The 15,166-nt window shown below is 53.8% G+C and overlaps 2 protein-coding genes across 2 annotated transcripts in view; one reads left to right on the forward strand and one right to left on the reverse strand.

Annotated features, from left to right (window-relative positions):
* Positions 1–5,422: 5,422 nt before the first annotated feature.
* On the reverse strand, positions 5,423–11,911 carry YIPF6 (Yip1 domain family member 6). The gene is made up of 7 exons (XM_054169564.1): positions 11,852–11,911; positions 10,874–11,002; positions 9,607–9,685; positions 8,443–8,485; positions 7,564–7,689; positions 7,291–7,448; positions 5,423–6,298 (listed from the first exon to the last, which is right to left on the reverse strand). The coding sequence occupies exons 1-7, from the start codon at positions 11,888–11,890 to the stop codon at positions 6,180–6,182; spliced, it is 693 nt and encodes a 230-aa protein (XP_054025539.1). The 5' UTR covers positions 11,891–11,911; the 3' UTR covers positions 5,423–6,179.
* Positions 11,912–13,600: 1,689 nt separating this feature from the next.
* OPHN1 (oligophrenin 1) overlaps positions 13,601–15,166 on the forward strand; it is a 76,946-nt gene continuing 75,380 nt past the window's right edge. The window contains exon 1 of the mRNA XM_054169449.1: positions 13,601–13,838. Within this exon, the coding sequence (XP_054025424.1) occupies positions 13,685–13,838 (154 nt within the window). The 5' untranslated portion in view covers positions 13,601–13,684. The remainder of the gene's footprint in view (positions 13,839–15,166) is intronic.

The following is a 15,166-nucleotide window of genomic DNA, read 5'->3' on the forward strand; positions in this document are numbered from 1 at the left end:
AGGTAACACCTCTGAGGTCTTTTCCAAGCTGGTTGATTCTGTGAGATTGGAGCATCAGGGTGGCAGGAGGCTGCCTGGCTGCTTCCTGCCCTCATCTGCTTCCCTGTCCCCACGGCTCCTATTGACATTCAGCTCCCTGGCTTCAGCCTCCAGCACAAACAGCAGCTTCTCAAACACAGAAGGCTGAGGAAGGGAGATGTGCCGAGGTGCCAGGCACAGGGAGGCTGTAACAGGCTGAACAAAACCCTCCCTGTTTGCCTCCCTCTACAAGCCAATGGCCTTGAGCTCTGAAACACAGGCAGAGGATGATGAGAGGGAAATAACTAGGAAGAAGGGAGCTGCTCTTCCCACAGAGGAAGCAGACCCCTGCCACACCAAGCCCTTCAGCCACGTTATCTCCAATGAGATACATAGAATACATAGAATAAACCAGGTTGGAAGAGACCTTCAAGATCATCGCGTCCAACCCATCAACCAATCCAACACCGCCCAAACAACTAACTAACTAACTAACTAACCTGCTTTGCCCAGTCCAGCTCCTGGGGAGAGCAAGCTCCATCCCTGGAGCTATTCAAGGTCAGGCTTGGCAAGGCTCTGAGCAAGCTGCTCTAGGGGAGGATGTCCCTGCTGACTGCAGGGGGCTTGGGTTCGATGACCTTTGGAGCTGCCTTCCAACCCAACCCATTGTACAGTTCTGTGTCCCACCCACCAGTGACTTGGGCACAGGGAAAAGAAATCCCCTTGAGTACTTGCTGTGGGAAATGCAGCAGTGGGTGACACATTTCAGAGCATGAAGACATTCATTGACTAACAAGCAAATAACCCAGAAGGCTTTAATGATTTCCTATGCACTGCTCTAAGTGCAGTTCCTCTAACTCAGAGCTTGATCATTAGAATCTTGAGGGCAGGGGGGAAGGGGAAGAACAACAAAAAAGAGCAGTTTGTTTCCTTGCTGCCCCAGCAGGCTTTGGAAAGTGCCTCTTGTTGAATTAAAATGATCCTCAGGCTCCAAACTGTGTCAACGGTGCAGAGAAGGCAGAGCAGGTAGCGACCCTCTAGCATCAGCAGTCGGGCACAGCAGTGTGAGGAACTGCCGAGCTTGGACGCTCAGAACTCACCTCCCCCAGGCTGCCCGGAAAGGAATTGCCCTCGCTAAACCGCCGGAGCCCAGGTCTCCTGCGGTGTGGCAGTAAAAGCCAGGAGGAGGTTAAACAAAGCCGGAGAGAAAGCCAAGCTCTGCGGCAGTGCAAGGTCCTGCCGCCCTCTTGTGACCAGCAGGACGTTGTGGCTTCTTGTCCAGCGGAACCAGCGAGGGCTCCGGAGCAGGGGCGCCCGTGGCTCCGCAGCCACCCCTGCCAGGGAAGGCTCCGCAGCCACCCCTGCCAGGGAAGGCTCCGCAGCCACCCCTGCCAGGGAAGGCTCCGCAGCCACCCCTGCCAGGGAAGGCTCCGCAGCCACCCCTGCCAGGGAAGGCTCCGCAGCCACCCCTGCCAGGGAAGGCTCCGCAGCCCAGGTGCCAGACTGCTGCAGGAGAGTCCCTGCTGTCACCATACGGCACGGTGCAGGAGCTTGGATGTGCTTCAGGGTATTGCTTCCCATTCCAGTACCAGTCAGGGATGGGGTTTAATTGCCATTCATCAGGCCACCTTCCCACCAAGGTTCTCATCCCTCCTTCCCCATGCCTTGTTTAGTCCCCTCCTATCTTAATCTCAGCACACCAAGCAGCACTGGGGCAGAGTTGGGCACTGAGGTGGTTATGGAGATCTCCCTGCCCTGAAGCTGCAGGCAAGGGGAGAGGGGCTGCCTGCACAAACACCAGTTTAGGGGTAAGCCACCACAGCTGCTCATTCCCTTTAGAATTAGAATTGTCAGGGTTGGAAGGGACCTCAAGGATCAGCCAGTTCCAACCCCCTGCCATGGGCAGGGACACCTCACACCACAGCATGTTGCTCACAGCCACATCCTGCCTGGCTGCAAACACCTCCAGGGATGAGGCTGCCACCACCTCCCTGGGCAACCTGTGCCAGGCTCTCACCACCCTCATGGGGAAGAACTTCTTCCTAACATCCAATCTCAATCTACCCATTTCTAGTTTTGTTCCATTCCCCCCATTCCTATCACTCCCTGACACCCTCAAAAGTCCCTCCCCAGCTTTCTTGGAGCCCCCTTCAGATACTGGAAGGCCACAAGAAGGTCTTCTCAGAGCCTTCACCAGACTGAACAGCCCCAACTCGCTCAGCCTGTCTCCACAGGAGAGGTGCTTCAGCCCTCTGATCATCCTTGTGGCTTAGCAGAGTTTGGGACCAGACAGGCCAGGCAAGATTTAAGCACAAACTGATGTCCTGGCTCAGCTTTGATGGCTTCACATCTGACATATTCTGCTCTGAGTGTTTGATGGGGGTGCTGGGCAGGCACTGGGGGAGGCTTCTTCCCTCCTGCCCTGCTGCTGTTACCAACCACAGCTCCCCACCGGTGCCCTGTCCTGGCAGAACCAGAGCTTTTCTCCCATGGACCTGTAAGAAGAGCTTCAGGCTTTTCCTGCTCTGAAAGCAGCAGTGATGATCCTCCCAGCACCACCTCCCAGCCCAGCACACACAGACCACATGCTCACCCTGGTCCTTGCTCTTAGAAAACAGTAGGCACAATGGCCCAGGACATAAGGACATCAAATATTGACATGCACCTGTAATAGCAGCAAGGTTCCTCCAGCAGAGGGGGAGAGGGTTGACACCTCACCCTGCTGCTCCTTCCAACAGGAATTAACTCCCTGGTGCACACACACAGTGTGCACTTGCAGCCCAGAAGGCAAATGGCATCCAGGAGAGGTGATTCTGCCACTTGGCTCTGCTCTGGTGAGACCTCACCTGGAGTACTGTGCCCAGCTCTGGACAGGGAGAACATGGACCTGATGGAGGGAGTCCAGAGGAGAGCCTCTGCTACAAGGACAGGCTGAGGGAGCTGGGGTTGTTCAGCCTGCACAAGAGAAGGCTCCAGGGGGACCTAATAGCAGCCTGCCAGTACCTGAGGGGGTGTGAAGGCTGCAGAGGGACTGTTTGCAAAGGCCTGCAGTGACAGGATGAGGGGCAATGGTTTGAAGTTAGAGGAGATTGAGATTGGATGTTAGGAACACGTTCTTTACCATGAGGGTGGTGGAACACTGCAGCAGGTTGCCAGGGAGGTGGTTGAGGCCTCATCCCTGGAGCTGTTCAAGGTCAGGCTTGAAGAGGTTGTGAGCAACCTACTCCAGTGGAGGCTGTCCCTGCTGCCTGCAGGGGGGGGTTGGACTAGATGACCTTTGGAGGTCCCTTCCAAACCCAAACCATTGTGTGATTCACCTTCTTGAATTCACTCCACAGCCATACAAAACACCTTTCTTTGTCCAAGGATCCCTTTGGAGTAGAGACTGAGAGACTGAGAGGCTCCCACCTACACAGGCTCTCAGCCTGTCCTCATAGCAGAGGTGTTCCAGGCCCCTGATCATTTTTGGGGCGCTCCTCTGGACCTGCTCCAGCAGCCCTGCATCTGAGTGGTGGGGCCCAGGGTGGCAGACAGCTTCTCCCATCTCCCTTGCCCTGGGGAGCACCAGGAAAAGGCCATTCCTTACCTCCAACCATGGGTACAGCAAGCACAGCACCTGTAATCCACACACAGGGCTGTCCAGAGGCCTTTCAGTGCACTTTGAAGTTGAAACCAAGAAGTCCTTTTCATGGGTATTAAACAGACCTTGTTAGAGCAGACTGCATTAAACCAGGACACTTCTACACTGAATGACTGCTAGGAGTCAAAGCCCAAATAGAATCATGGAAGAGCAGACTGGAAGGCACCTCTAGGATCACCTGGTCCAGCTTTTCATGGCAAAAGAACAGTTGAGACAGAAAGAAGGAGCATCCCCTTCACCATCCAACCAGCACATTTCTGCCTCTTCTTTCAGGCTCTTTCAGACTAAAAGCTTCATTGAGCAGCTGCAAAGTCAATCTAAGTCAACACAAAAGTAACATGAAGGGGAAGAAAAGGAGACAGAAAGCAATCACGAGGCACACATCCACGTTCAGAACAAGTCAGGGAAAAGCTGGGACTTTAATTCCTCTTCAATCTCCCTTCTTTTCACAGAGCTAGTGCAGCAATTAAGTGTGACTCCAATTGCCATCAAGATCCAGCATCAGCTTAAGCCACAAGACACTACAGAGAGAATTCCAAGGATTTCTCCAAAAGGAAGGTTAAATTCCTATGCTGCAGGAAATGTTTGGCTCAGAGAACCCCACTGGACCTTTACTACCTACTTCCCTTGAGTGCTTTTCAGCTTCATCAAGCCAAAGCATTGTTTAGACAAAATTGAAAACTCTGCACTTGGAAAGAGGAAAAAAAAATCATCCACATTCCACAGCAGTAATCATTTAATGGAGGTTCTCCAACTCCTCATTCCCATCAGATTCCCATGGGCATGGCACACTGCAGCTCCTCCTGCAGCACTTACAGCAGCTGTGGGTGCAGGTGTCAGGGGGGCAGAAGGAGCAGGGGCAGCCTGGCACACCCTCCTGCTGTGCAGCCAAGTTGGATCCCTGCTGAGGGCAGCTTTTCCCTGTGCTCCCAGCAGTGCAAAGCTGCCCTTTTAAGCTGCACATTTGGGAAGCCCCATCCCAACTGTCAAACACCTACAGTGGTTCCAGCAGAAGCTGCACTTTCAGATCTAAATGAGGCATGCTTGCACCTCAGCAGGGCTCTCACAGCCCCATTTCAGGTCTCTCTGCATCACTCCAGGAGGAAGGAAATGAAATGCTGCTCCTTTCCAGAAGTGCCATTTTAAGAGCAGCTTTTCTCCACCCCCCATGTGTTTCAGAGCTCTTCCCCTGGACACTGACAGCAACAAAGAACATAAATAATTCCCCATACAGTTTCCAAAGAGCAGCTGTCTAGGTCTCAGTCCCTGTGCTGAAATGTAAGTGACATTGTACCCCTGTGGGTGCTTCTCCAGGCAGGTGCACAGAGCACCCAACAGGGAGCAGGAGAAAACTTCCTCCCTTCTCATAAAAAAAGTAGTAAGCAAAAAGAACAAAGCCCCAAGTAACCAAGCCCCCAACCCTCTAAGTACCAAGAAACCCTATGAAATTCATAGACATTTGTGTTTCAGTGCTGTCCATACACCCAACCAAGTGAAGCCTCACACAAGCAGGTCAGACCACAAGTCATCTCCTGCTTCACAGCAGCCACCATCTTCTACATGATTGAGTTTTCCTCCTCCAACCCTGGTTTAAAACTTTCAGGCCCAAGCCCTGGTGGTGGATGTCAGCACCCAAACATCTCACCTACTGAGTCCTGGACTCACTTCACAGCAGCTTTGTTTTTTGACATGTAGAGACACTTCAGTAGGAACTCTCCAGACAATTTTCCATTCTCAGCCTCCTAGGACAGATAAATCTCTCCAGGACTTTTACCTCTCTAACCTATGGTCACATGAAAAGCTGTGTAACTACCATGTGTAAACAAACTCCAGCTCAGCAAATGGGTGGATCAGTGGAACTGGGGTGTCAAAGGCATTTGGCTGCAACACTCTTTCTTAACACATCAAGGGACAAAACAAACACACAGGACTATAAGCAAAGGCAACTCCCTTCTGCCCAGCTCCTGCTGACCTGTAAAACAGGCCCAAGTTTTAGCACAGCTCCAGTTTCAAGGTGAGAGCTCACAGCCCTGTGCTGTGCTTTATGGACATTTCTCTGCTCTAGAAGGGAATGGAGCTGAACACATTTCCATCCTTCCCCAACACCTAACAGCAGTTCTGTTATTTCATAAGGCATCTTCATCCTCAGTGAGAATCCAGGCACAGCAAGGACTCTGCCACCTCCTGCCATCCTGTGGCTTCCTCTTCCACCTACCCAAAGCCTTGCTCTGTTCCTCAGGGGAATGGTCCCTGTCACAGCTGGCATTTTTTATTTAACACAACTGAAGAGCAGAGCTAAAGAAAAAAAAACAACCCTCAGCAGCTGGAGCTCTGCAGCCTTCCAAAAGAGGGACAGACAAAGGACCCATTTGTGCAGCTCTCTGGCTTTATCCCATAACCTGCCTTGCTTTACAATACCTCTATGTATAAATTAGAAAGAGATAAAGCCAAGGATCAGCTGCAGCAGTGTCCATGAAAAAAACCTCCAGTCTGTTATCACACAGTCTCTTCTGGTGGGAGCTCACTGAGGTGTAAAGGTGAGGATCATCCAGCTGATGACGAAGTAGAAGAGGAAGATGGGGTAGACCACCAGGGCTTTGCGGTTGGGAGGCTGACTGTCTGCCAGGAAAGCTGTTGATGCTGCGGGCAGAGAGAGACATTGGACATGTGAGCAGCAGCTAAAAAAGCCCAAGGCCCCCTGGAGATGGTGACAACTCTGAGTTACAAGCTGCACTGCCTTCAGCACAGGAAGGACATGGACCTGATGGAGCAGGCCCAGAGGAGGGCCACAAAAATGATCACGGGGTTGGAACACCTCTGCTGTGAGGACAGGCTGAGGGAGCTGGGGTTGTGCAGCCTGCAGAAGAGAAGGCTCCAGGGAGACCTAATAGCAGCCTGCCAGTACCTGAAGGGGGCTACAAGAAGGCTGCAGAGGGACTGTTTGCAAAGGCCTGCAGGGATAGGACAAGGGACAATGACTTGAAATTAGAGGAGATTTAGATTGGATGTTAGGCACAAGTTCTGCACCATGAGGGTGGTGGAACACTGGAACAGGTTGCCCAGGGAGGTAGTTGAGGCTTGATGCCTGGAGCTATTCAAGGTCAGGCTTGGCAAGGCTCTGAGCAAGCTGCTCTAGGGGAGGATGTCCCTGCTGACTGCAGGGGGCTTGGACTGGATGACCTTTGGGGGCCCCTTCCAACTCAAACCATTCTGTGTTGAAAGAGAACAGCATAATCCACTGCTCAGCACCAACACCAATTTAAACTTTACCATCCAGGGAGATAATTGATGAACACTCTGTAACAAGAGTCAGACTTCCAGATAAAGAAAATAAACAATGCAAGTGCATCTGTATAAAAATCAGCACTTTCCAAGAGCCTTTGTAACAGGCCACAGACTAAAACACTCAGTGGTCTCTAGTGGGCTTCAACGCTCATTCATCTTCCCTCTGCTGGACACAGCTTGCACCATGACAATTAACAGGAGCAGAGGCTGAAACTCTGCCAACACAGCAGCTGAAGAATCATGCCTACAGTACTCCACAGCCTGGGGAACCCCTGGAACTGCAGAGCCCAGCCCAGTTTACCACCCAGCACAGCACGTGGAGGCGCTGTGAGGCCGGAGCTACTCACCCAGTGTCGACCAGCCAAACATGGCCAGCACTACGATGAGGCGGATGATGAAGCTGATGGTCCCAGAACCTGCCAGCAGGACCAGCCTGCACACCAGCATGGCCACTGTCAGAGGCATGACGCAGTAACCCAGCACGCACAGGCTCTGAAAAAAGGATCTGGGGTGGAGACAGAAATGGGGGGGGGGGGGGGAGGAGAAGCAGTCAAACCAAGCAGGGCAGGAGCTCCGTGGGCAGCAGCATTCTAAGCGCTGCTCAGCTCTCCAGCACTCACATTGTGCCTCCAAGCAGCTTTGAGTTTAGTGTGATGACTACAGCACCGAACCAGATGATGACAAAGACCTCGGCGAACTGCGGCCCTCCGTCGTCTTTACTGTCTGCTGATCCTCCCTGCAGCATCCTGTGGCAGAGACAGACAAAGAAACCACCTGCAATCAGTGACTGAGGCTTAGCAGACTTGGAGCAGAGGGCAGAAACTTGACTCCAGTGAGGCTGCAGACTCATCATTTTCCATCTGTTTCCCTGGTTTTAGTAGTATCCTCAGTTCCATGTAAGCAAGGGAAATGGTTGTGGCTCAGCTGAGGGCATTTCGGCCTCTTCGCCTGTTCTGAGGGCTGGGTAGCACACAGAGGGGAATGAAACCACAGGCAAGAGGCTGAGATGGAAATTAAAGCACCTAAAGTCTGCTAACTTCTCAGAAAGGCTTACAATAAGTACAGGATAGAAGCAGCAGAGTGGAGCAGCTGGAAGCTACCACCATCTCCCATCTGTGATCTCCCACAACAGCTTCCCTTTCGCCATAGCTTCCCCAGGATGTGTGGCATGGACTCTGCAGCTCTTACACAAAGGCCTTGGTCTGCAGGTGAGGATCAAAGGTGACCAAATGCTTTAGAATCAAGGACACCTCCCAGTAAAATTGCTCTTAGAACAGGGGACTAAGAAGACTTCACCCTGAGTTTAAAGAAGGGAGGTCCTAAGCTTCAAGTGGCTCAAAGAGATCTCACAGAAAAGCCTGAACAGGCAGCACCTGCAGAGGACCAGAGGAGGAGCAGAGAACTTGAACTCAACACACATCATCAGAAACATTTCATTTCTCCTTTCTCCAACAGAAAAAGAGTATAAACCCCCAAATCTCCCCACTCTAAGTACTTACAGAGCAAGTGAGACACAAAGCACCAAAGGGCCCCAGAGATCCCCTGCAAAGGGAAAAAACAATGCCTAAACATGACAGAATGCTGTTCAGTGTGATCTTCCTGTGTTTAGTAAAGCACCTTTCCCAACTCTCACTGCCTCATTTTGCACATTATGCTTACTGATAAATTTCTGATCAAGCATCTTGTGCCATGTTACAGCATCACAGAATGGCTTGGGTTGGAAAGGTCCTCCAAAGGTAATCCAGTCCCACCCCCCAGCAGTGAGCAGAGGCATCCCTGGAGCCTCCTCTTCTCCAGGCTGAACAATCCCAGCTCCCTCAGCCTGTCCTCATAGCAGAGGTGTTCCAGCCTCCTCAGCATCCTCATGGCCCTGCTCTGGACCCATCCATCAGGTCCATGTCCTTCCTGTGTTGAGGGCTCCAGAGCTGGCTGCAGCACTCCAGATGAGGTCTCACCAAAGCAGAGCAGAAGGGCAGAATCACCTCTCTCCATCTGCTGGCCATGCTGCTTTTGATGCAGCCAAGGATGCCATTGGCCTTCTGGGTTGCAAGTGCACACTGTCTGCTCATGTCCAGCTTCTCATCCACCAGTACCCCCAAGTCCTTCTCTGCAGGGCTGATATCAATCTCATCATCTCCCAGCCTGTACTGATACCTAGAATTGCCCTGACCTAGGTGCCTGATCATACACTTTGACTTATTGAACCTCATGAGATTCCCCTCAGCCCACCTCTCCAGCCTGTCCAGGTTCCTCTGGATGCTATCCTGTCCTTCAGGCCTACCAGCTGCACCACCCAGCTTGGTATCATCATTTGCTGAGTGTTCCTCAATCTTGCTGTTGATACCATTGATGAAGACACTGAATGGCACTGGTCCAAATCTAGACCCTTGAGGGACACCACCTGCCACTCATGTCCATCTGGACATCAAGCTGTTAAGCCTTTGGATGCCATCTATAATATCATCTATTCTACAGACTCTGGCACATGTTCCACTCTCAAAGCCCTTTGCCAGCACTCTGGTTTCTCACATTTGCTATTCTTCAGTCTACAACAATAGGAAGAGCATGGAACAGCCAGTTCTGAATCCCTGCTCCCCTGAACTTTCCCCTTCCCTCCTGGCAAGATATCCTTTCAAGATTCTGAAAGCCTCCCTCGTACTCACAGTCTCTGAGGAGCGCACTGCTCTTCTTGGGATACATGACATGGACAAATTTCTTCCCAACAGCCTTCAGATCTCTCATCTGAAACAAAAGAAGCAGCACTTTCATTCCTCCCTTCAGAAACATCACAATCCAAACTAAAAGCTGCAAGATGGAAGTGAAGAAGCACTGATGGCAAATCTAAACAGGGCCCAACTCTGAAATGTCTGCAGCACACATCCCCTTCCTTTTTTTCTGCACTCCTGAACCAGCCCAGTGTTTTGTTCTTTAATGGCACCCAATTAAGATCAAGAATTTCTTTGCTCCTCTAGGCAAAACAAAACTAATGAAAAAATCCTATGAGTCAGAAGAGTTTTCTCCCAAGCTCCAAGCACCTGACAGCTTTAGCTTTGCAAAGATTTTGAGGCCACAGAGAAACTTTGGAGGGTTGCAATTCAGATGATTTTTTTTTTTGACCCACAAGAAGCTAATTAACAAAAAATTAAATCTCTTAAATTTACAATGAAGCACAAATCAAGCAGAGCTATGCAAAAACAGAAGCACAGAATGGTTTGGGTTGGAAGGCAGCTCCAAAGGTAAGGGCATGGTACTGCTGGAGGGCTTGGTCAGGTGCCTCCATTGCACCGCCAAAGGGCTGTGTGATGCCATGGACCATGCTGAGCTCCTCAGGATTGCAGGCAAGGTAGCTGCCACTTCCAAAAAGAGCTCTGGGAGCAAAAGATGTCTCTTAAATAGGGCTTTGTCTTCAGTCCAGCCCAACTGGAAGTTTATTTGGCTTCACCTTTTTGGAGGTGATCAAAAGGGGATTGGACGTGGCCCTTGAAGCCATGGTTTAGCAGTCATGAGGTGTTGGGTGACAGGTTGGACTTTGAGGTCTTTTCCAACCTTATTGATTCTGTGATTCTGTCTAATCCATCCCCCCCTCCACTCAGCAGGGACATCCTCCCCTAGAGCAGGTTGCTCAGAGCCTTGTTCAGCCTGACTTCAAATAGCTCCAGGGATGGGGCCTCAACTACCTCCCTGGGCAACCTGCTGCAGTGTTCCACCACCCTCACGGTGCAGAACTTGTTCCTAGCATCCAATCTAAATCTCCTCTTCTCTAATTGCAAACAATTGCTCTTTTTCTTATCCCTGCAGGCCTTTGCAAACAGTCCCTCTTGCAGCCTTCTTGCAGGCCCCCTTCAGGTACTGGGAGGCCACTATTAGGTCTCTTTTGCATACCAGTTGGCCAAAAATACCAGCAACACACATGTTTTACCACAGACTCACAATGGTATCCCTAACAGGCTCATCCAGCGTGGAGAACTCTTCATCAGGAGAGTGAGATCCCACAGGAACAGTAATCTCCCCTTCCACTGGAATATCTTCAGATATTGACACATCTGTGAGATCTGGAAACTAAATGTTTTTTTTTAAAACCTTTAGAAAGAGAAATACAACCCAGCTGGTGTTCACTTGAACTGGTTTTGCATCTGGGCTTAGAATGGAAACAACTGCTCAGAAGTCAGTGATCCAACACATAACACAGTCAACAGAGCCCAGCCATTGTCTGCCTGCTTCACAGCTCAGTCTGAAGAGGTGAGCAGAGGTGTACAGACAAAACATTTTTGTCTTCCCCTGTGACTCCCATAACCTGCTTCCTGTGTTTTATTCAGCCAGCAATAACTAACAGAAACAAAAGGCTTATTTGTGTTTTTTTTAAGTAAGGTAACGTCTGGCAGCTGTTCAGCCACACCAAAGCACACAGGGACGCTGTCTTTCACGGACTCCGTGAGGAAATAACTCACGGGAAAATGCCGAGACATCTGCAGGCCCAGCACAAAGCCAGGGCTGTGAACGAAACGAATGCTTCCTCGCAGGTGGAGGAAGATGGACGCAGACAGGGCGCAGCCCGGCCACTGACAGAGCGAACTCGGAGCAGACAGGGCAGGCGGGGAGCAGCAGGGAAGGAGCAGCGGGAGGCAGACTGCTCCCCGTCAGTGATCAGGCAGCCCCCACCCCCGCCCGATCCCCCTGGGGAGGATCCCCCTGGCGTTGAGGGCCGAAGGCCAAGCGCCAGCGGCCCGGCCGGCCCTGCCACCCCGGCCGCAGCTTCCTGCAGCCCAGGGCACCGGAGCTCCCGCTGCGCCGCCGGGCCCGCTGCCGCCCAGCAAAGGCAGGAGTGAGGCGGGCCGCGGCCTCAACCCCGCAGCCGAAGCCAGCCGTGCCCGCCAGGAGCGCCCGGGAGCACCCACCGGCCCCACTCACCAGCGGCGCCCCGGCGACGCTCCCCTCGGCCGCCGCCATCTTGGCTGCCCTGGCGACGTGGAGGCCGCCTGTGACGTCATCAGCGAGCGCGGCGGCGGCCGCGGCTGCGTCCCGCGCCGCCAGGGCGTCCGTGGCAACGCGGGGGCCGCGGGGCCGCCTTCTCCGACTCGGCCCCGCCGGCAGGCGGCGCCCTCGCCGAGCCCGGCCGGCGTGGCCCGCCCGCCCGTCCCCCTGTCCCTTATGTGTCCCCTCTGAGCCCGTTCCGTGTCCCCTTTGTGTCCTCGCCAGCGAGGAGCAGCACAGACTGAGCAGTAATGGAGAAACACCTGGGTGCTGCTGCAGCGGATCCTCCTGGAAGGATGCACACGGAGGACAATGAGGTGGCTGGGGCCAGCCAGAACAGCTTCAGGATGAGCAAGTCCTGCCTGACCGACCTGCTGACCTTCTCTTATGGAGTGACTACAGCAGTGGGCAAGGGGACAGCAAAAGCTGTTACCTGCTTGGACTTTGATTCGGTCCCTCACAACGTCCTCCTCTCCAAACTGGGGAGAGATGGGTTGGATGGGGATGCTGTTTGGTGGATGAGGAATTGGATGGTTGCATCCAGAAGGTAGTGGTCAACAGTCACATGGAGATCACTGCCAGGGAGATCAGTGGTATCCCTCAGGGGTCTGGTCTGGGGCCAGTGCTGTTTAATATCTGCATCGACAACACAGACAGTGGGATCGAGGCACTCTCAGCAAGTTTGCAGATGACACTGAGCTGAGTGGTGTGGTTGATATGCCTGAGGGACAGAATCCATTCAGAGAAGTAGTCCCATGTGACCCTCATGGGTTTCAACAAGGCCAGATGCATGGTCCTGCACCTGGGTCAGGATATCCCGAGTATCAACACAGGCAGGAGATGAAGAGCTGGAGAGCAGCCCTGTGGAGAAGGACTTGGTGGTGCTGGTGAATGAAATGCTGGACATTCTCCAGCAAAGTGCACTCACAGCCCAGAAGCCAACCGTGTTCTGGGCTGCATCCCCAGCAGCATTGGCAGCAGGTGATGGGGAGGATTCTGCCCCACTCTGCTGAGACCCCAGCTGCAGTGCTGGGTCCAGGTCAGGAGTCCTCTTGGAGTCCTCTGTGCCTCCAGGCATGGACCTGCTGGAGTGGTGGACCAGAGGAGCCCACTGAAGTGACTGAAGGGCTGGAGTTCCTCTGGAATAGAAACGGGGACAGACTTTTTATCAGGGCCCGTTGTGAGAAGACGAGCCGTGATGGTTTTGAAATAAGAGAGGGAGATTTAGACTGAATGGAAGGAAGACATCGTTTTATGCTGAGGGTGGTGAGGCCCTGGCCCAGGCTGCCCAGAGGGGTGGCATTTGCCTCATCCCTGGAACCATTCCAGGTCAGGCTGGACGGGGCTCTGCTCACTGCAGGGGCTGCACTCGGTGACCTCTAACGGTGCCGTCCCACCCAAGCCGTTCCACGTCTCCATGACTCCCTGAACTACAGCTCCCGGCAGCGGCGGGCGGCCGGAAGCGGGGGAGGGCGGGGGTCGCCTCATCCAGCGCCCTGCCCAGCCCCGCAGCTCGGCGATCCCGGTGGTCCCGTTGCCGGCCCGGCGCAGGCGGACGGGCCGGGGGAGCGGCCGTGGGCCGGGGCAGGCTCCGCCCGTGCCTGCGGGGCCAGTCCGGGGCGGTGCCGGTGCCGGCGGGGCGGTGCCGGTGGGGTGGGGCGGCGGCATGGCCGCGGTGCGGGGCTCCGGGGGCCGGGGCAGGGCGGGGTAACCGTGTCCGCCCCGCAGCATCGCGGCGGGGCCGGCGGCGGGAGGAGCGGCAGCGGAGCCATGGGGCACCCGCCGCTGGAGTTCAGCGACTGCTACCTGGACAGCCCCGACTTCCGAGAGCGGCTCAAGTGCTACGAGCAGGAGCTGGAGCGGACCAACAAGTTCATCAAGGAGGTGATCAAGGACGGCAACGCGCTCATCGCCGCCATACGGGGTGAGCGGCGCCGCCGGCGGGGGTCGGCCGGGGGCTCGGCGGCCTCCAGCCTGGGGATCGGTCGGGGATCGGGGGCCGTGTCCTGCCCTTCGCCGCCTGTGCTGGCGATGTGCCGGAGGTGGTCCGGGGATGGGGCCTCTCCGGGGCTGCTCCGGCAGCACCCGGCGCCTCTGCGCTGGGCTGAGCAGGATTTCTCCTTACGGAACACCATCCTGCAGACGTGGTTTTGGAAGCCCACCTTCAGCTTGGCTTCTGCGGAGCTTCATGTCCCCTTGCCCCAGTGCTTGGCAGCTGCCTTTGTCACTGACATCGCTTCGGGGCGGACTGGCAGGCCAGGGGCACCAAGCTCTGCCTTCTGCCGTGCCTGGGTGTTCATCCAGAGCTGGCATTGCGTGGGGACATCGAACTCCATCATCTGAGTGAGCTGGGCTGACACCACCGGCATCACAGGGCGCCAGCTGCTGAGCCGGTGGAGCTTTCACAGGCACCACCTTCGTTTAAGGCAAATAATATCCTGTTTGGGGAAAGTGCTCCGTTATTTTGCTTCACCAGGGAACGGGTGGAGCATGGCCAGGCCAGCACGGGTCACTCCTCACCCAGCCCCGCTTCCCTGGGGCGGCTGATGTGAGGTTGAGAGGGCACCACCAAAGATAGCCCGCGGTCCTTTCTTTGCCTTTTTTTAGGGGCTATGAGAGCTTTTCCCGATTAAATGTCGATTTCAGCGACTTTGAGGGAGTCCCTTGCTCAGAAATACCAACCCAGACCATCAGAGGTACCTGGGCCAGGTTATGCCACCTGAAACCACACAGTCCTGTGTGGATAACTCTGCAATGACCTCTCCTTCTGTTTAGAATTCATTCCCCCCCCCCCAAGCGCTGCAGATAGCTTTCCTTGTGTCATATTTCATGTCATATTTCATGTCTTCTCTGCTTTTATAGATGTGCATTACAATGTGGCCAGAAGGGCATGACAGCAGGGCAGCTGCATCAGGCCCAGTGAAGGCAAATGACAACATCAGCAGGGCAGGCTCTGCTCATACGCTGTTTCTCTTGCCAGCTGGTTGGTTTTCAGTTGGTATTAATCGGGTTAGCTGCTGCCCTTTTGTTACAAATAATTCAGAGCTTCCTTGTTATCGAGGCTGTGGCTGGAATAGCCCATGTCTGCCCATCTGGAAAACAGCAAAGACAAAAGCTAGTGTGACTGAGAGAGCAGACATCACAGAGCTGCAAGACCCTATAATGTGCTACAAAAAAAACCCCACCCCACCAAACCACCCCAAATCTCTGCCCCAAAACCAACCAAAAAAAACACCCCAAACCACCCCCCAC

Source organism: Dryobates pubescens, chromosome 18 (genome assembly GCF_014839835.1).
Source record: "Dryobates pubescens isolate bDryPub1 chromosome 18, bDryPub1.pri, whole genome shotgun sequence".
NCBI lineage: Eukaryota > Metazoa > Chordata > Aves > Piciformes > Picidae > Dryobates > Dryobates pubescens.